The following is a 20,884-nucleotide window of genomic DNA, read 5'->3' on the forward strand; positions in this document are numbered from 1 at the left end:
TTCCTAGGCTGGTGAGATGCCGACTTCTGGTTGTGATGCTAATATGTTAACATGATTGTAGTTTTTTGTACATTTTGATGCTAGTTTTATGTCTTTTCTCATCATGTCTAATCTGAGGAACTTTGTTTCTAGTCTCTACGAGATTCCTAGGCGGAGATACGCCCACACATCTGGTTTTGATGCTAATATGCTAACATGCTAAGTTTTGAGATTACTCCATATTCTGAATCTGGGTGTTGCTATACGCCTAGATCAAACCTTTCAGCCTGATCTGAGCATGCCAAGGCATTTTACATGCTAACAGGCTAGCATGCTAACTTTTGAAATAATTAAAATGCTTGTAGCTTTTTTATACAGTGCCTATTTTGACGCTAGTTTCATCACCTGATTCTACTCAACTCTGATCTGAGGAACTTTGTTTCTAGTGTCGACGACATTAAACAGCCATAAACGCTTTTCCTTTAATGATCTGAATGTGGGTGTTGCAGTCATAACAGTAAGTAATTCACAGAGATGTGTAAGGAGTAGATTATTCAGATGCCACCTCTGCACTTGACAGGTTCCCCAGCGAACCCAGTTAGCACCTTTTAATGACAATTAAACACAGCATGTTATTTGTAATAAGCTTGTTCAGGGATTCGTCAGGCATGTTCGTAATAATAGGAAAGCAGTTCACATTAATTACAGACTTTTGCATCACTGGTAAAAGGCTCAGGGCTCCGGCTGTTGATTTAATTACTCCAGTAATTAAATGAGTCACAGCTCACAAGTGACATTGCAGGCTGTGTTCGACGGGAGCTAGATTATGAAACATTTTGTACGTTAATGGTGGTTTCTTGGTGGGAACCCCCCCTCCCCCCCCCACAGTTTTCAGGTCGTTCAGCTTGAAGCTCATATTCCCCTCGCCATTTTTCTACCTTGCAGGTGTGCAGGTCAGGAACGTTCTGGCCTCATCCCAGCTCATTCAGACTCAGCTAGCCACTGTTTGGTGAGTGTCCACTGAATTCTTCACGGCCGCAGTGGTGCGCTTGGTTTATTTGCCCCTCTTAAATTACGTAGCTCAATCCTTTCAGCATCCACTCTATGCGGGCAGTGTGTGGCTCCACAGGTGAGGACCATATGTCTGTAACCGCAAGGTCGACAGTTCAAGTCCCCGGATTGGCAGTGATTTCTCTGCTGGTCCCCTGAACAACCTCTAATTGCTCCAATTGACCCTGCGCTGATTTCAGAAGCCATCATGATATTTCCAGGGCTGGTTGCTTTTCTTAAGTGGTCTGTTCCTGTTAGCACGCGTCAGGCAGCTGGTGCGACGGCTCGAGGCAGGAGGTCTGTACTTCTGAGTTGTGACTCATGGGATCCTACTGATAATCAACTAATAGGAAGCGTGTCGCAGGTTTTTAATGTGCTGCAATAATCACTGCTTTAAAAAAAAATAAAAAAATTTAAAGGCATTTTGTTTTTTATATGTCTGTCTCTCAAAATACTGCTAAAAAATATATTGTTAGGTGAGAATACATTTTATTATTACAGCTCACCTAACAAACTTCATAGCCTAGCCTAGCATACCTTAAACATGCTTGGAACACTTGCATTAGCCTACAGTTGGACAAAACTCAGGGTAAGTTGTCATTTTTTTGTAGGTTAGTTTGGTTTTTAAATTGGACCCCTCATGGTCTGGGTGAAGTTATGCTGGTCTTCGCCATCTGTGCACCCGGTTCGATTACTGACCTTCCCACATGTTCTCCCAAGGAACCTGGCAGATGTGGACAAGGACGGCCAGCTGACAGGGGAGGAGTTCATCCTGGCTATGCACCTGGTGGACATGGCGAAGGCCGGACAGCCGCTGCCCCTCACGCTTCCCGGGGACCTGGTGCCCCCCTCCGTCAGGTAGACAGCCGCCGCCGGTGGCCAATCGGTGAACCCGGCAGAGCAGTAAATAGAGCTCTGGAAAAAAATTGAGACCACTCTATACTGGAAAAAAAATCTGCTTGTTTAAAGCTGGTTTTGCTGGCAGAAAGGTACGCTGAGCGTCAGGTTGCTTCCAGGTTCTAAGTACGCAAGTGTACAAGAATATGGTGAAACGGGAGACACTGAGAAAGGCCAGAAAGCAGCCAGGTAAAGGGTGGAAACGACTTCCCAATGCTTGAGATGCCCGTTCACTTATCCGACAGTGCCTCATGAATCATGACCTCAAGTGACCTGTACTTGGTGGAAACGTTAAGTGCAGGTGTGAGGTGCACTGCTAGGACAGTTCATAACAGGCTCATAGAAGCAGGGCTGAAGTCCCATAAAGCAAGGAAGAAGCCCTTCATTAATGAGAAGCAGGAAAGAACCAGGCTGCAGTTTGCAAAAGAAAAAAAAACATTATTCACAGATCCATACCCATAAAGGAGAACTGAGTGAAACAAAAATTGGTGCTATGGTCTCTAACTTTTTTCCATAGTTATATGTAATGAATGGGGAAAGGCGGGGGGGTTGAATATGCTGTGTCAGGCTGGACATTGACCCATCTGGAATCACAGGCTAGGAGGCTTTGTTACAGAAAGGGAGAGTGTCCCCATACACTGAGATACTTCGACTGAGCCCAGCTAAGGGACTCCTGATGAGTGAGCACGGGAAGCTGTATGGTGGTTGTTCCTGTGTAGCCTGACTCAGAGTCTCAGGTTCTAGCACCTTCTACCTACACGGAGGCATGTTGTATTTTGCAGAACGGGGAAGCAGGGGGAATTGCTTCCTTTGAATCGCACCATCGTCCCTGAAGAAATTCAAGTTGAACCACCCCAGAAGACAAAGAGTAATGGTAGCATTAGTAGAACGGACAGACGGATTTACACACACACACACACACACACACACACACACACACACACACAAAGACAGGCACCTTCAGCTAGTGAATGTTTTTGGTGACACAAGTGTGTATTAGTGATGTGCCGTTCTTAGTATCTTTACAAAGAATCACCTGATTCACATTGAATTGCAGGAGGTCAAAGGTCACTGCCCCTATTGCCATGGTTACCACGTGTGCGTGTGCATGGCCCTCCTTGCAGTTTCGTTCGAGGACAAGCTAAAGGAGAACTTCCAGCGGGGAAACGCTGAGCTGGAGAGGCGGCGGCAGGTCTTACAGGAGCAGGAGCGGCGCGAGCAAGAGAGGCGGGCCCAGAAGGCCCGGGAGGAGCAGGAGCGGCGTGAGCAGGAGGCGCGGGAGCAGGAGAGGAGGCGGCAACAGGAGCAGGAGCGGCGGCTGGAGAGGCAACGCGAGCTGGAATGGCAGAAGGAGGAAGAGCGCTTAAAGGAGCTGGAACGCAAGGAGGTCAGTCTTTCTAGTATGGAATGCTAGCATTGTACTTGGGGTTAGGCAGTCGCTCTTTGGTCATTGGTCCAGTCCCAGCCAATCACATTTGGGTTTAGCAAATTAATGTTGTTGGCGATTCACCAGCACTGTTGCCTCATACCTTTCAGAGCTGGGGGTTGGAATCCCACCTCCACTCTTTGAGAGTTTCCATGTTCTCCCAGTGTTGTGTGGCCTTCCTCCAAAAACATGCCCTTAGGTGGTCTGGTGCCTTTAAATTCTCTGCAGTGCGAGGTTCTAGTGTAAGTGCATGTTTTGTGCCCTGCGATGGGCTGACATCCCGTCCAGGGTGTACCCCCCCAGCCTGGTGCCCTGTGCTGTCCTGGATAGACTCCAGGCCCCCCTGTGCTAATTGGCTGGAAGTTAATAAAACTTCATTATTGTAACCCTGTGTTGGGCAAATACAGCATTATAACTAATTAAACTAGTTTACTGGTGAAACTCCGTTTATGTACATCTCTGAATGGCTGGGAAGGTTTGACAGCATGTATTTGGTTATTGGTTTAGCTTGTGTGTGAACGTGTGCGACCTGTGATTAGCGCGTGTGTGTGTGTGTGTGTGTGTGTGTGTTTGGTCGTGATCATGTGTGTGTCCCTGCAGGCTGCTAAGCAGGAGCTGGAGCGTCAGAGGAAGATGGAGTGGGAGCGGAGGAGGCGACAGGAGCTGCTGAATCAGAGGAACCAAGAACAAGAGGACATCATCAAGCTTAAGGCCAAGAAGAGGAGCTTGGAGCTGGAGCTGGAGGCTGTGGTGAGGACCAGGCCGTCCTGCACCTGTTTGCCCCGACCGACTGCATTCCCCTTCAGGAACGAGGAACAGCCAGCTGTTGAAATCGCACTATCAGAGACGCACGTTTTCCTTTCAGATGTCAATGGTACACATGCTTGTGTCCACAGCGACAATATTCCCGCCCTCAGGACTCATAAGACCACTGTTTAATTTCAGAGAGACAAGCACAAGCAGATCTCTGACCGACTCAGGGACGTCCAGAGCAAGAGGAGCATCCAGAAGGGAGAGCTGGAACTGATCAGTCAGAAGCAGGACAGCTGCCTGCTGGAGGTCAACGCCCTGCAGCGGCAGCTTGAGGTCTGCGGCCTTCCTCCGCTGCCGTCCAAGATCCCAGCAGCTATGGGACGAGCACCAGCTGCAACACTGATAAATAGATTCAACACGGTTCTTTTTCCATGTGATCTGGCGTTATGTCTGCTGTGCGTTATACAACAGCTGTGCCACTCCTGTCTGATTAGCAGTCTTCAGATTTTGGCAACCAAGGGAGAGACTGTTCTTCACACCTTTCCTGGAGAATGTGCAGTTTTTTTGGGGGGGAATTTACTATAAAAGCAATAGATAGATAGGGTGAAGTTTCCAGGGAGGGTTTATTTCAGGATTCTCCAGCTTTCTGAGGGAGTTTGGCCTGTTTTTGTGCAGGAGGGGCAGAGGAAACATTCTCAGCTGATTGTGGAGCAGCAGAGATGCAAGGAGATCCTATGCAACATGGGGCTGAACAGTAGGTCTGGTGAGTCTGATCTCCCTGCTTCTCCCTGCGTTACCTGGCGCCCCCCCCCCCGCAGTCATTCTTGAAGTACTTAAATGTCATGGTGGCACATGGGTGGTACATGCTTCTTGTGCTTCTAAAATGTAGGTGTACACTACCAGACAAAAGTTTGGATGCACCCACTTGTAATACATCTTTATATTTTAGCTACATTATTCACCTTAGAGTAAAAGGCTTGGAGGCAGTCGACAGTTTTGCTTCGATGACAGCAATGCAGAATCTTGGCGTTCTTTCAGCCAGCTTTCAGATGTAACCCCCCCTGGAAGGCTTTTCCAGCAGTACAGGAGTTTCCAGAAGTTCTGGGCACAAGTCGGCTACCAACTCATCTCGGCTCTGTAGGGTTTGGGTGGAGTGGGGGATTGTGGGGGCCAGGTTATCTGTCACAGCCCTCCCTCTCACATGTCAACAAGAAAATACTTACCATATAACCTCGAGGTGCACTTAGGGTTGTTAATGTAAGGGCCCCCTGCTGATACAGCGCGTTGCTGCACCCTCCACACGAACCACCTCAGGGATGAGAACCTGAGTGTAGTCGTGCAGCGGGTGACACCTCAGCATCACACTAGTCCGAATGGAATGGAACAGTGTACATTTTTTTCCGGTGGCTGGAGTGCCAACCCTGCCACCAACCCCCTTGCAGTTTTCCCTGCAAGTTGGAGGACTTCCTTGCAGGGCTTAGATGTAGATTGTCAGTCCCAGGATGAAGCAATTGCAGGTGAAGGGTCTTGCTTAGAGGTAGTGTTTCTGTATACAGGTCCGACACTTTCCTCCGTAAAGAGGGGCGTGACTGAGAAGGACATCGTCTGTCGGAAACTCAAGGAGCAGCTGGATGTGCTGGAGAAGGATACCGTGGCAAAACTGTCGGAGATGGACCAGTACAACGTGGACATCAAGGTGAGGAGGCATTACTGGTGGTAGAAAGGCATCAATGTTGTGGCTTGCCTCTAGTTAGCCCAGTGTGCTGTACAGGGGCCAGTAGCATTTGTAAATAGAATAAAGTGGAGAAGTGAAGCCTCAAAACATCCATAATCTATGGCCCAGAATCCCGTGTGTTCTGAATTGGATCTGGTGTCTGTACCTTGTATAGCGAGTGGTGGTTGGCGGTGTGGCTTGGTGCTCTGCGCTAATGGTGGTGCGGGCCCGGTCCCTTCCCACAGGAGCTCCGGGAAAGCCAGACCAAGCAGCAGCAGGTCCTGGACAGACTGCGGCAGGTCAAGGCCGACAAGCTATGTGACCTGCAGCGGAGGCGAGAACTGGAGTTGGAGAGGAGGAAGAGAGAGGAGGAGGAGGCGGTCAGGTGAGCTAGGCCTCCTGCAAGGCCTGCATGCTCTGTTGTCGTTTTTGCATTTCTGTTGGCTGTCATGGTGCCAGGTTTGGTTTCCCTGCAATGGTGACTGACCTGTCCTAAATCGCTTTTTAATATCACTTTAACACTGTGCTTCCCAAGCTGGTCCTTGGGGATCCAGAGCTCCCTTTTACTTATTTTTTGTTTGTTTTTCTATTTTTAAGTGGGTCAACACATCACCTACATAATGTCAGAACATGTCAGATGGCTAAGAGCAATTTTAATGTCAATTACAGACCCAGTGTGACAAAGTTCAGTTAAAGCATTAAATTTGAATGGATGACGTGACCTTGATGGTTTGTTTAAAGAAAATATAGCTGCATCACGTGATTGAAGGGCCATGATGTGGTGCTGGGCCAAATTCAGCTTCAATGTGATGCATCATGTCATTCACAGGCAAGCCAAGCTGGAGAAAGAGCGGCAGTGGCGTGTGAAGTTGGAGCGGGAGGAGGAGGAGCGGCGGAGGAGGATCCAGGAGGAGCGGGAGGCCAAGCTGAAGGAGGAGGAAGAACGTGAGCGTGAACTCCGGGCCAAACTGCGCGCCGCTCAGGAGCAGGCTGAGCGGAACCGCCGGGCCGCTGGAGAGGAGGAGGCAGGAGGAAGCCCAGAAGAGGGAGGAGGAGAAGAGGATAGAGGAGGAGAGGCGGCGAGAGGAACATAAAAGGGCGGAGGAGGAGAGGAGGCAGAAGGAAGAGGAGAGGAGGCGGCAAGAGGAGGAGCGGAGAAAGGTGGAGGCAGAGAGAAGGAAGCTAGAGCTGGAGAGGAAAAGACTGGAAGAAGAGAAAAAGAGATTTGAGGAAGAGAGGAGGAGGCAGGAGGAAGAGAGAAGGAGGCAAGAGGAAGAGAACAGAAGGAAGAAGGAGGAGGAGCAGGAGCTGGAGAGGGAGGAGGAGGAGAGAAGACGTCAGCGGGCTCAGATAGCTGCTGTCAGGGATGCAGAGGAGCGGAGGAGACAGGAAGAGGAGCGGAGGAGACAGGAAGAGGAGCGGAGGAGACAGGAGGAGGAGCGGAGGAGGCTGGAAGAGGAGAAGAAGAGACAGGAAGAGGAGAGACGGCGAGAGGAGGACAGGAGGAGAAAGCAACAGGAGGAGGAGGCCGTGGCCAGACAGCGGGAGGAAGAGGCCCGGCAGCAAAAGCAGCAGCAGCAGCACAATTTAGGCAAGACAGACATTCATGAGAAGCTGTCGGCCCTGATCAGGGGCCTAGAGGAGCGAAAAGGTAAGGATTATGGCCTCGATGCAGCCCCCTTCGGGAGGTGTGGAAACGCAGTGACAAATCACAATCTCAGACACGTAAAGCTACCATTAGCGGTGGGGTTTGTACAGTTTCTTCATCAGCCTCCAAATGCAAGTGTCCCATCAGCAGACCCGAGGTGTCGTGTGCTGGTTCAATAGCTGCAGTGCGTCATTAGTGACACAGCGTTCTGAAGAACAGTCACACAAGGAGGTGACTGACTCACTGTCGTTGCAGGGAATTTGAGACCCGTCAAGTCAACACACAGGAAATCGGCCTCCCTGACAACCTACAGAGCCCTGTACCCCTTCACAGCACGGAACGCGGACGAGCTCACCTTTGACACGGACAGCTTGATTGAGGTATACAGAGTGCACCCCCATATGTTAATCTGTTTGTACCATAAATTAAATGTGCTGAATCATTGCCCTGGTGCCTGATTAGCTCTTTTTTTCTGAATCCTTTTCGGGTGTTTTACAGTTAGATCTAGAATCCTTTTGTTCACCATAAAGTGCAACAAGGAGCAGTTTTTTGGGGGGGGGAGGACAGAGGGGTACAAGTGCCCCTGTGACAAAATAAATAAACATGTAGACATATTTAATTTATTAATGGCACATTTCTCCTTTCATATGTTTTAGGGTGTTTTCTGGCCAGTCGTGACCTGGTTTTGGATAGTACGCCCATGTGTGTCATGTGGTAGCCCTTAACCAATCGCCTTGAGTCCGCAGGTGGACGAGAAGACGGAAGGCGAGCAGGGCTGGCTGTATGGCAGCTACCAGGGCAAGATGGGCTGGTTCCCTGAGAGCTACGTCGAGAAGCACAGCCAACCGGAATCTGCGGCCAGCACCAAGCAGGCTCTGATGCCCACAACTGCATCTACCTCAGTCTCTGCAAGGTAATGTTGCCCCTTGGTGTCCAGCATCTAAACTGGTCCTGTGTCATATCTGAATGCTTATGTGGGTCTCACTGACCGTTTTCTCCTGGTCTGTCCCTACTTCAGCAAGGCGGAGGCTAATTCCAGTACCTTCCCAGCAGGACAGAGCACTCCTGGGGGGGCAGGGCAGAACTCTGCCTTCACTCCCACCCACCCTCCAGGCTCTGCCTCTATGGAGTATGGACAGGTAGTTATCCTGGGAGCGCCCCCTACCTGAAGAATACCGTAACTGTCTCGAGTGAGAATTCAGAACTGGCCCCACCCGATCGGTCGTGTTCTTTTTCTGTATTTCCACTGCATGCCTATGCGTATTTATGTGCCAGTGAGTCTGTGGCCTGTTTGCATGGCTGCATCTGAACCATGTCTGTTCAGAAGCCTTCAACTGCTTCTGCGACTGTCTTGCACGTTACTGCAGTATTTTGTTCTGTACTATGCTTTTTCTTTATTTATATATAACAATCAGAAGCAGGTTTGCTGTTTCTGGGGACCCATTTAAAAAGCCACTTTGGGGCCCCTCCACAAGGTGGTGACTTTGTGGCCAGCAAGGGGCCCCCAACACAAATGCATGATTTTATCGCCATAAACAAGTCAACTATGTTTGCTAATAGTGTAGTTTGTATATATGTTGTTTTTTTGGTCATATTTGTGCATGTGTTTGCACATATATAACAATACACTGAGATGTACCATGTATGCACGAGAGTGTTAACTTTCTAGGTATATTCATAAGTTGGTAAACTTTCATGTTAACATTTATCAATGTTAGGTTGAAGAAACTGTTATTAATCATTTTGTTATCACTCCTGTATGATCAGCAATTAATGTAAATATGTATATATATTATTTTGTTTTCCCCTAGCCTCATACTTTAGATTATATTAATAATAGCATTCCCACCTTAGCAAAACCAGAACTTTCTCTCACCTCCCTATTACTCTTGCGCCTCCCACTGACTATAAATAAAGGAGTCAAGGGGAACCACCCTTTGTAACACATTCTGCTGTAGTTTGCATTGCAGAGAGTGTGGGTACCCTTGCAAGTAAAACTGTAACCTGTGTGTGTCTCATAAATGTGGAGTTGGGGTGGAAACGCCGGGCGCTTTCCCCAACATAGAATTTGGTCCTTCGAGCCGGATCCGAGGAACCCCGAAGACGTCTCCAGTACGCCGAGAGAAGCGACACCGAAGTCTGTCGACAGCCACTCGAAGTCGGGTGCAAGAAAGACCTGTGATGTGAATTCGTCATCAGGCCGGTGGTTAGAACTGCGCTCGACGTCTGGTGATGTCTGAAGGACCTCGGTGACGGAACAGAGAGCACACTATACAGGTGAGAAACACGGCACCTAAGTGAATAGGTGGCCAAGTGAGAGATACGGCACCTAAATAAGTAGGTGGCCAAGACATGCATGTGGTTGAGGTTAGCCGAAATTAACCGGGAGAGAAAGTAGGCGTTATTGGAAATATATATATTGATGTATGTGGATGTGTTTTTATAGGTTTTAGATTAACCTACACGATCCACCCTAAAAGCAACAACATACTGGTGACTGAAGGATAAAGGACGGGTTTCATCCCTGAAAACTAACACCGCTGCTCTAATAGTGAACAGTAGAAGGCCGTGTTGGTGTCCTCCTGAGGTCTCATGCCAGGGACTTGCTTTTAGGATTTTTTATTTTTTGTAGTGTATTCAATAAAAGGTAACAATGGGAAAAAATCAGAGTAAACAAATCAAATTAGAGGGAGATGAGAAGTTTATGGAAGGATATAAACCAGGATCAGGACAAATAAGTAGTCAGAGATGGAGGAAAAAACATGGGTTTGAAGGAAAACTCCATACTCCAGACATATTAAAGTTACAGGGAAACTTAAAACTGGAGATGTTACAGACTACCAATAATAAAAAAGGCCAAGATAGAAAAAAGGAATACGTTTTCTCTGATGCATGGTTAGAACAGAGTAAACTAAGAGATAATAAGAGACAACAGAAAAAGGGAAATAAGGAGAAAAAACTGCAGGTGGCTTTAATCACACTAGACGAAGAAACGGCAGCAAGACCTTCTGCCCCTCCAGCTCCTCCACCGCCCCCACAAATTCCGGTGCCTGCACCGGCGCTGGTTCCAGCCACAGATAGACAAGAAGCAAGGGGGGGGGTGGAACCATCTCGCATGTTAACTCGAGGGTCTGATCCCTCTCTATATCCTGTAAAAGATTTGGCCACAGCTAAAGTACAATGGCATCCAAAAAATAACACAGAACAAGAGGAGGTAGAATGGCAGTGTCCCCTCGTAGAAGTGGCAAACCCAAATCGAGGGCCAAATAATGCAGGACCCGAAACTATGTTAGTATATAGACCCTGGACCGCTGAGGATAGAACAGCGGCTTTAAAAGGAATACCCCCGGTTGAAGAAGGGGTACCCGAGTTTTGGACTGCCATCCTAGAATTACAAAGTAGTTTTCATTTGAACGGCAGGGAAATGTACCGATGCCTAAGACAGTTGTTTACCCATAAATGGGGACGTGTGGCAGGCGACTTCACTGGACACGGTGCCAATAATGATGAAGTCTTAGCACATGACTCGCAGGAACTCATACAAGCATTACGAGACTTGCGAAACAGGGTAGAGACAGCCTTCGTAAGACGCGCAGATTATGGGCGAATAGCGCAGTGCAAACAAAAAGATGGAGAGGAACCTGAGGATTTTATGGATAGGATGCGAGTGGTGTTCAGGGGAAATTCAGGAATTCCTCACGACGAGGAAGACGGAGGAGTGTATCAGCAACAATTAAAACGAGCTTTTGTCGCAGGCCTAAAGCCTGAATTGCGAAAATATCTCGACAAACATTGGGTACATCAGAATACTGGCTCAGTCCAACAAGCCTTAGAATATGCCCAACACGCACAGAAAGCGCAGAAACAGCAAAAGACAGATACAATATTCAGCGCCTCTGACGTGGTAGCGCTAGTGCAAACGATCCCTCGGGGACGCGGGGGATTCAGAGGTAGAGGAAGAGGAAGATTTAGAGGCCGAGGAAGATTTAGAAATAAACAAACAGGAGGGTTTTCACAGGAAACAGAGTGTTGGACATGCGGGAAACCTGGACATTTAAGCAGGGACTGCAGGTCAGGGAAGCGACCATTTAATCCAAACTCCACCGAAAATGACCAATGACCCTCCTCGGAGACCCCTGTTGCCGACACTATCCGAGGTGAAACAGAGGTCATTTTAAGGGAAGAACCGGAGGTTACCTTACAAGACCTCCTGGATGAGGAAATAGATTTGCAAGCAGTATGTCAGCTATTAGCAGAAAGGCAGTGGGGAACTTTGCCAAGTCGGAAATTAATCATAAATGGCAAAGTATACGAATGCCTGTGTGATACTGGAGCCTGTAGGACTGTCCTAACCTCCAGTCCTCCTGAAGTCACATACTCCTCATCTGTCATAAATATAAAAACAGCAGGAGGCCAAACAGACAGTCATCAGCTAACAAACCCAGTTGCAGTAAAAGATAAGGAAACTGGGATTGAATGTCAAGCACAAGTGTTAATAAGCCCTTCTTGCCCTGTCAATCTGTTAGGCCGTGACCTTATGGTACAGATGGGCATTAGTGTAGTTGCCACAAACTCTGGCATGAAAGCAATCATAAATGAGGAAGCCTATGTTGTGCAAGGAACCGGAGCACCACAATATTACTGGTCACTGGACCTAGGGGGAACTGCACAGGCACGAGAATTGTTGCGAAAAACTAGAGAAAAGCAGTCCCCTAAACAAACCCAGTTCATGCCTGACGATGCCTTACACGTCACTATGTGGTACAAAGGCACCCCAGGACCAGATTATGCCTATGACAAAACGTTTCATGCCCTCCAAGACACTTGTATTACCTTACAACATTTGTATGTTAACTCCACTACTGGCTTTTCTGCTGCCTCAGTCATCTTATCTAATAAACAACAGGCTGTGTTCAGAGGGGAAACACCACACGTATCTCTATCAAAACCACCTCAGATGCAGTGGAGGGATGTAGAGATGTTCTTACGAGATTCCATGCACAGTTACAATGACTACCAACCCGTACCTGGCTCCTGTTGGAGCTATGACAAAAAACACAATGTGTGGCGGTTCCCTTTGGGATGGAGAGTTCAAACCACTCTCACCACACACTTGCAGGACCCAACCTGACAAATTTTTTCTGTTCTGGAGGGGGGATCATGTCCAGATCTAGATCGCCTCCCGGAAGGGTTGTGGTCGTCCTCCCCCACTGATGTAGGACTGGTAAAGGGGTTCCCACCATACAAAGTAATTGTGAAATCAGAACACCGCCCGGTAGTTAGACAATACCCGTTAAAACCTGAGGCAGAGAAAGGTATAGCCCCTGTAGTGCAGGATATGTTGGCATCAGGAATATTGCGAGAGGCTCCTGAGGCCACTTGCAATACTCCTATCTTCCCTGTCCAGAAGGGACATACAGGGAAATGGCGCATGGTGCAGGATTTAAGACCAGTTAATAACATAGTGCAACACGCAGCACCAGACGTGCCCAACCCACACTTATTGCTCAACTCATTAACCCCTGATAAAAGTTACTTCTCAGTAGTTGATCTCAGTAATGCATTTTTCTCAGTACCATTGCACTCTGATTCTCAACATTTATTTGGTTTCACCTATAAGGGAAAAAAATACACATATACTAGACTCCCTCAAGGGTTTTCAGAAAGTCCACATGTATATACCATGGCCCTTAGATATTCTATGAGTACCTGTAAAATACCATCCCATAGTCAAGTGCTACTGTATGTAGATGATATATTAATTGCTTCAGATACAAAACAGCATTGTAAGGAAGCCACACTGTTGGTGTTACAGCATTTATATGATACAGGACATAAAGCATCAAAACAAAAATTACAATATTGCAGGGAGGAAGTTATATATCTTGGACATAAACTCTCCCAACAAGGTCGATCATTATTAGAAACTAGAAAACAGGCAATACAAGAGGCACCAAAGCCAAAGACTAAACAGCAAATGATGTCCTTCTTAGGACTTTGTAATTATTGCAGAGAATGGCTACCTGATTATGCCGCACTCATTCAACCTCTGCAAACCTTAATTTATGGGAAAGACATGGCCTTAAAAGATAAAATTCAGTGGACAAAAGAAGGAGAATTGGCATTCACAAACTTAAAAATGATGCTACAAACAAATGTGATACTTGCCTTACCAGATTATCAACAACCATTTACCTTATGTGTTGATGCTAATCAAGGTTATATGAAAGCGGTATTAACACAGCCGTTCGGGACAAAGGAAAGACCACTAGCATTCTATTCTAAACGATTAGATGCAGTAGCAGCTGGTTTTCCACAATGTTTGCAAGCATGTGCAGCTGCTGCAGAAGCAGTAAAATTATCAGCAGAATTAGTGTTGTGTCACCCACTCACCCTGAAGGTGCCACATTCAGTTTCATTAGTTTTACTGCAGACGCCGCTTCCGTTCCTCACACATGCTAGACATCTGACCTTAGTCTCACTCCTGCTTTCACAGTCAAACATTACTATACAGCGATGTGGTCCTCTTAACCCTAGCACCCTTCTTCCGACAACGGAAGATGGAGAGCCACATTCGTGCAAAGCAGTTGTGGAAGAGCAAACAAAACCCAGAGCAGATATTTTACAGACCCCAATATCAGATTCAATGGTTGTTTATGTAGATGGATCAGCATCAAAAAATGATATGGGAAAAAATAAGGTCGGGTATGCTGTAGTTACATCTACTGAAGTGTTAGAGGCCAATGCACTCCCACCTGCTTGTTCAGCACAAGCGGCTGAACTCTATGCTGTAATTAGGGCATGCGAGCTATTCAAAAATAAGTCACTTACTATATACACTGATAGTCAATATGTGTTTGGAGCTGTTCATCACCATGCAAGAGTGTGGAAAAATAGAGGTTTTAAAACATCGCAGGGAACGTCTCTAACTCACACAAACTTACTACTTAGATTATTAGATGTTGTACAATTACCGACTCGCCTTGCACTGTGCAAATGTAAAGCACACCAAACCGATGCTTCCACAATAGCTAAAGGAAACAACTTTGCAGATAAAACTGCCAAAGAAGCGGCCCTGAAACAGCCCACCTTATCAGTGGCAGACATTCTTTTCATAGATAGTGATGTGCTGTGTGATGCACAGATTCATGCTCCTAAAACAGAAATACAGAGTTGGATCAAGAGAGGAGCAATACAGCAAGGGAAAGTTTACTATATGAATGACAAGCCCATCCTACCAAAAAACTTATACAAAACAGCTGCCTTAGTGAGCCATGGAAATACTCATGTCTCAACAGGAGGGATGGTACATATTATCCAGCAATACTTTTATGCTATAAATTTTTCTGATTATGCAAAGCAATTTTGTAGAACATGCTTAATTTGCTGTAAACATAATGCACAGGGTAACATGAGACCAAAACGTGGCCAGTTCCCTGTAGCTGAGTACCCGTTTCAAGTTGTACATATGGATTTTATTGAATTATCTTGGTCACAAGGGAAGAAGTACTGTCTAGTCATTATAGACACCTTTTCTAAGTGGGTAGAAATATACCCTGTAAAGCACTGTGATGCAATGACTGTTGCAAAATGTTTGGTAGGCCATTATTTCCCTACTTATGGCATACCTCATATTATAAGATCAGACAATGGGACTCATTTTGTAAATCAGACCATGTCCCTTTGTTCACAAGCATTAGGTTTTACGCTTAAGAATCATTGTGCTTATCACCCTCAGAGTGCAGGCTTAGTGGAGAGAACTAACGGCACTATTAAAACAAGGCTCAGAAAAACAATGGAAGAGACAAAAAGGCCGTGGCCAGAATGTTTGTCTCTAGTAAAATTGTGGATGAGAATAACTCCCATTCCTGCAGGATTAACACCTTTTGAGATAGTGTACGGAAGGCCGTTTCCTCTAGCAACCGAAATGAGTGATATAGGGAAAGCGGACAGAGAAAATACATTGGCTAATTGGATGCGAAAGTTGCTATCATCACAACAAAAACATAGCCCCAGTAGTCTGCCAGTAAATTCTGTTTCTAACCAACAGGATAACTTGCAGCCAGGGGATTGGATCCTGGTCAAGGTCCTGTTGCGGAAGGAGTGGAGCACACCCCGGTGGGACGGTCCTTATCAAGTCCTCCTCACAACACCAACAGCTGTGAAAATAGCAGAACGACCTTCCTGGATACACAAAAGTCACTGTAAACCCATCAAGCCCTTATCAGAGGCCTCAGCGACAGAGTAGCAGTGGAAGTCCGCTACAAAGGCACAGTAACCAATAGGGTGCTGCTGTCTCAACCCGGTGAAGAAAACAACTGAGCTGCACTCTATTAGGATGGCTCTGACGGGGTGGGGATGTGGTAAGGTGACTCTAGGGGTCATTCTTGTTGTTGGACTTGTATGGTTGTCCTTGCTCCCACTAGCTCCATTGCAACACCTACGGCGATGGACCCATGACGACTTCCATCTGCGCCCATTGCCTGCTGACCACTCACACCCGTTCATGAAGAACTACTGGTATCGATATGTACATGACACTATAACAGCAAAAAATGTGACGAATTGCTATGTTTGTTCTGTGATGCCTACTCATAGTGAAGGACCCACTGTATATGGAAAACCCATGAATATGTCCCAGGCCAAATGTGCTGCATCTTTTGCAGGTATAGGGTACCAAAGTATTGTTTCACTTATATTTTCCGTAGATGGAGACTATGTTAATATCACCACTAATGGGTCAGGTAATATTACTGTAAAAACTGTTGTGCAAGATGCCACAGGAATATACCCAGATGACCCTGGGTTCCAAAACGGCACATGTCTCCAAGACTTTTGGGTGGATTTCAACGTAACTAAAACCAATGTATCATTCCCCTTTTCTGTCCTAATATATCAAGACCCAACCACATATAATCATTCAGTCTGCTACAAACAGAATAATGGCACTAGGTGGATCGGAGGCAATACCACGAATTGTGACACGACCTTCGTTAGCAGCATGTACGGCTCTCCTGTCTCGTTCTTGGGGCCCAGTAATGGAACTTATTGGGTGGACGGTGTGGCTTGGTTATGCGGACCTCGTGCATACTTTGTCCTACCACCGAACTGGTTTGGAGTGTGCGCTCCTATTTTTGTTTCAGATCACACCTTCCTGATAGCACAGGGAAGTAAGGTTTCCATCAGAAGCAGGAGGAAGCGTTCGATATCAATACAACCCCATGACAGTTTGTGGGGAACAGACGTACCCCCTGAACATAAACTGTGGGGAACAGGCAGTAAAGTTGCGCTGTCCCTATTCCCCTGGGCAGGAGTCGGAAAGCTCATGCTACGAGTAGAAACTCTAAATTATAGACTAGGTCTTTTCATAAATAGTTCGATACTAATTGATCAACAACAAAACGAACAATTGGACATAACCAGACAGATGGTTATCCAGAACCGTATGGCATTAGACCTACTGACAGCTGCACAAGGAGGAGTATGTGTCCTCCTGAATCAAACGTGCTGCACTTACATTCCTGACAACGTGCACTCACCTAATATGACAATTGCCCTCGACCGCCTCCGTGACTTACAAAAAGTGATGACCATGGACAGTCAACCGCAGTCCTCCTGGCTGGACTGGTTTGTTACAGGAACATGGTGGTCCATACTGATGAAAATGTGCCTACCTTTTGTTTTGTTTTTTATTTTGTTTTTCTGTTGTTTTATAACTGTTATACCATGTTTGAAAATGTTTATTAATCAAGCTCTTAATGCTGCTTTTCGGACACACAGTACAATGTTTCTCTCCCTTACTCAGAATATGGAGACAGAGCCTGTTTCCAGCGATAGCGATGAAGAAGACATGTAATTCATAATGACGGCTGAGCCGAAAGCACCCGTGCAGGGCTCGGACCTGAAGTAACGGAATTAGATGTTTTTCTATGATAAACAGGAGGAACGACTCCTGATGGTTTTCTGTACTCCACAGTTAGGATGATGATGATGTGATCTAAATGACAGTTGTACTGGAAATGCTTTTGCAACTTGTACAATACTGATGTTTTTGATCATACTGTCATGATAAACAGGAGGGACTGTTAGGTTGAAGAAACTGTTATTAATCATTTTGTTATCACTCCTGTATGATCAGCAATTAATGTAAATATGTATATATATTATTTTGTTTTCCCCTAGCCTCATACTTTAGATTATATTAATAATAGCATTCCCACCTTAGCAAAACCAGAACTTTCTCTCACCTCCCTATTACTCTTGCGCCTCCCACTGACTATAAATAAAGGAGTCAAGGGGAACCACCCTTTGTAACACATTCTGCTGTAGTTTGCATTGCAGAGAGTGTGGGTACCCTTGCAAGTAAAACTGTAACCTGTGTGTGTCTCATAAATGTGGAGTTGGGGTGGAAACGCCGGGCGCTTTCCCCAACAATCAAAATGTCCATTTTTGGGGGGATTTTTAAGGTAGTTTCAAGTACGTCTAGATCAGATCTTGTTTCCTGAGTGGTGTCCCGGCTGACAGACATGTTTTCTGCGTTGTCAGGTGGCAAGTGGCCTCCAGGTGCAAGCGCTGTGCTCCTGGACGGCCAAGACGGACAACCACCTGAACTTCTCCAAGGATGACATCATCACGGTGCTGGAGCAGCAGGAAAACTGGTGGCTGGGGGAGCTGAATGGGGTGCAGGGCTGAGCCGGAATGAGTAAGTGACACTCTTGGCGGTTCCTCGGGAGGTTCCAGAAGGGTTCTGGTTCTGCTCAGACCAAAGCCTGTCAGCTACCTGGAGACTGGTGGTCATTTACTGAGCCATTTCCTTATTCTAATTCCATATTTCTACGTATTTATTACTGAAGTGGTATTTGATTTGCATTTTTCGGGGCAGGCATCTAGGAGTGATTTTAAATAATCCCTGCCTTTTCTTTGTGACATGTTTGAGAAAATGTGCTAGATTTAGTATGGTAAATTTGGTTTGACTGATTGACTCAACACTTATGAATGCTATTGTGATGTTTTTGTGCTTATATTATTGGTTGAGATAAGCGAGATCAATTTGTAAGGGATTTTTTTCTTTTTCTATTGAAAAATGCGTATGAGCAGAATCGCCGATCCATTTTTTTTCACTTTATTTTGCCAGACCCCTATATTCTTCTGTGGATGAGTTCAATAACCCTGACAATACTCTACAAGAAGGTAAGTTTCTTTTCCAGGGAAGAATTTGAATGAAAAGAAGTTAAATTAAGCTAAGCAGAAGCGCATTTTGCATACATTGTGTCTTTCTTTGATACCCAACATTCCATTTTAGCCAGTCACTACTCTTCACTTTGTTTGGCCATATTGTCATCTTGACTTCTCTTGCGTACCTTTTAATCATCTTGATATTAATGGTATTGCTGCTAGCATGTCAGAAGTAACCTTGAAACAGGGTCTGGTGTGAGAGGCCATTGTCGAAAAGGAGAAAGCCGGATTTTGTCACTGGCTGTTGACCGTTGATTTTCTGTCTAATCAGAAGGCAGGTTTTGTGGCAGTTAAAAATCATTTGGCCATTCTGTCTCTCATCCAATCAGAGTATGTAGCCTTATATACCTATGAAAGCCCAGAGTCAGGAGACCTCACTTTCAACGAAGGAGACACCGTCGTTGTGACGGAAAGAGAAGGGGACTGGTGGAAAGGGTACATCGGAGACAGGAGTGGAGTCTTCCCCTCCAACTACGTAACGCCAAAGGAATCTGAAGTAAATTGTCATGAACGACTTTTCTCAGAGATACTTAAACTGCAGAGTTTATTGTCTATAAATAATAAATCATGACAGGCTAACTTTTGCTACTCTGACCTCTACCAATATGTGTGTCTGTCTACAGACATATAGCACCACTGGAAAGTCAGGTGGAGTCGGCAAAAAGCCAGGTAAGGATGCGGGATCCCACAGTCACCACTCAGTAAAGAGCCAAGAAATTCACTGGCAGCCACCACACACCTTTATCTTTGCCTTTCCGTTGATGCTGGTGCATCTGCAGCTAGGCTGTGTCCTGTATACAGATGAAACACAGCTGTGTTCAATAGTCTTTGCGAGTGCCGACTGTTGCGAAGCTCTATCTACCTTGAACACGTGTGCTTGTTTGCGTTCGCATTCATTTGTGAATGTGTATGACAGAGGTTGCCCAAGTGACGACTGCGTACACGGCCACCGGAGCGGAGCAGCTGAGCCTGGCCCCGGGACAGCTTATCCTCATCCAGGGCAAGAACCCATCTGGGTGGTGGCAAGGGGTTCTGCAGGTCTGTGGACCCGTGTTGTCATGATAGTGACGTTAATCAAATGTGGAGGCCGCCCATAATGAGGTCTAATCCTGGGCTGTTTTTGGGAGGAGGCATTGAAGTTGAGTTGCGGGTCTCTCTCAGGTCAGATGCATTTGTCCTAAATTAGGTTGGCATGTATGTCCTGATGAGGAACCTCTTGTCTTGTATCTGTCCAGGCTAGGGGTAAAAAACGCCAGAACGGATGGTTCCCCGCCTCCCACGTCAAGCTCTTGGGCCCCACCAGTGGGAAGTCCACACCAGCTCCAGTTCCAAGTAAGATCAACAGCATCACATGCCAAGATCTGCGATGATCTCCGTCTGCATCTTCCGTAACAGCCTTTCCTACATGTTGGCTGTTCCTTCAGTTTGCCAGGTCATCACCATGTACGACTACAAGGCGGGCAACGAGGATGAGATGAGCTTCTCCAAAAGTCAACTGATCAATGTGCTGAACAAGGACGATGCTGATTGGTGGAAAGGGGAGCTGAATGGCGTCGTCGGCTTGTTCCCCACCAATTACGTCAAGATGACCACGGAGTCCGATCCCAGTCAACAATGTAAGTTTAATTTTTTTCCCCCCCCAAGTAATATTTGTTTGTCTTGTTGATAGTTGCAAATGTCTTAAGATACAAAGTTTGCAGCCTAGTGTTTCATGCTGTTGGCAATAAATGAGAGAGCGGTAGTTCCAAAATCTAAGGTGGAAAGTGACCTTCGGGTAAAAGTTGACCCACGTTACAGTGCCCACCTGCATTGTATGGGTCTCTCAAAGGGCTGTTCTCCTGCTGACTGCAGCTCTACCAAGGCTACGGTTTGGCTTCCTGCTTGGGTCTGACTTTCTGAACAGAAATGGTTTGTGTCCAAAGATGAATCGAGAGAGTTTGCAGTAGCTGTGTGCTGCAGGGGAAACCTAAACACAGATAAGAAATGATTCATTGGTGACCTCATGGGAGGCCTGGTGATGTGAAGTAGGGCAGTTTGAAAGATACTACCTGGTATTGGCAAATGTCTTCATAAAAAACCATGATGAGAGGGTCGATGAGTTTCCACATCATGGCGTGCATACTCTCTCTTCTGCCATCCGCCTATTAGGACTGGGTTTCTTCTCAGAGTTGTGCTTCAGAGA

General features: G+C 46.4%; 2 protein-coding genes across 2 annotated transcripts; both read left to right on the forward strand.

Moving 5' to 3' along the window:
- Positions 1-513: 513 nt before the first annotated feature.
- On the forward strand, positions 514-20,318 carry LOC125730501 (intersectin-2-like; the record flags this gene model as incomplete). Its single annotated transcript, XM_049005804.1, has 20 exons — positions 514-517; positions 925-988; positions 1,750-1,887; positions 2,709-2,800; positions 3,051-3,313; positions 3,953-4,102; positions 4,298-4,432; positions 5,685-5,801; positions 6,065-6,204; positions 6,649-6,739; positions 6,870-7,470; positions 7,723-7,847; positions 8,214-8,380; positions 8,486-8,606; positions 18,013-18,147; positions 18,974-19,198; positions 19,326-19,371; positions 19,619-19,740; positions 19,938-20,034; positions 20,127-20,318. Coding segments are annotated over exons 1-20 (3,025 nt in total), but the record flags the coding sequence as incomplete, so codon positions are not given.
- Positions 9,185-17,841, forward strand: LOC125730502 (endogenous retrovirus group FC1 Env polyprotein-like). The gene is made up of 2 exons (XM_049005805.1): positions 9,185-9,744; positions 15,518-17,841. The coding sequence occupies exon 2, from the start codon at positions 15,806-15,808 to the stop codon at positions 17,321-17,323; it is 1,518 nt and encodes a 505-aa protein (XP_048861762.1). The 5' UTR covers positions 9,185-9,744; positions 15,518-15,805; the 3' UTR covers positions 17,324-17,841.
- Positions 20,319-20,884: the final 566 nt, after the last annotated feature.

Source organism: Brienomyrus brachyistius, unplaced genomic scaffold (assembly GCF_023856365.1).
Source record: "Brienomyrus brachyistius isolate T26 unplaced genomic scaffold, BBRACH_0.4 scaffold1365, whole genome shotgun sequence".
NCBI classification, from domain to species: Eukaryota; Metazoa; Chordata; class Actinopteri; order Osteoglossiformes; family Mormyridae; genus Brienomyrus; species Brienomyrus brachyistius.

Bases quoted from the DNA above. Each gene is read 5' to 3' on its own strand.
- LOC125730502 (XM_049005805.1), top strand. From the start codon at position 15,806: ATGGCTCTGACGGGGTGGGGATGTGGTAAGGTGACTCTAGGGGTCATT.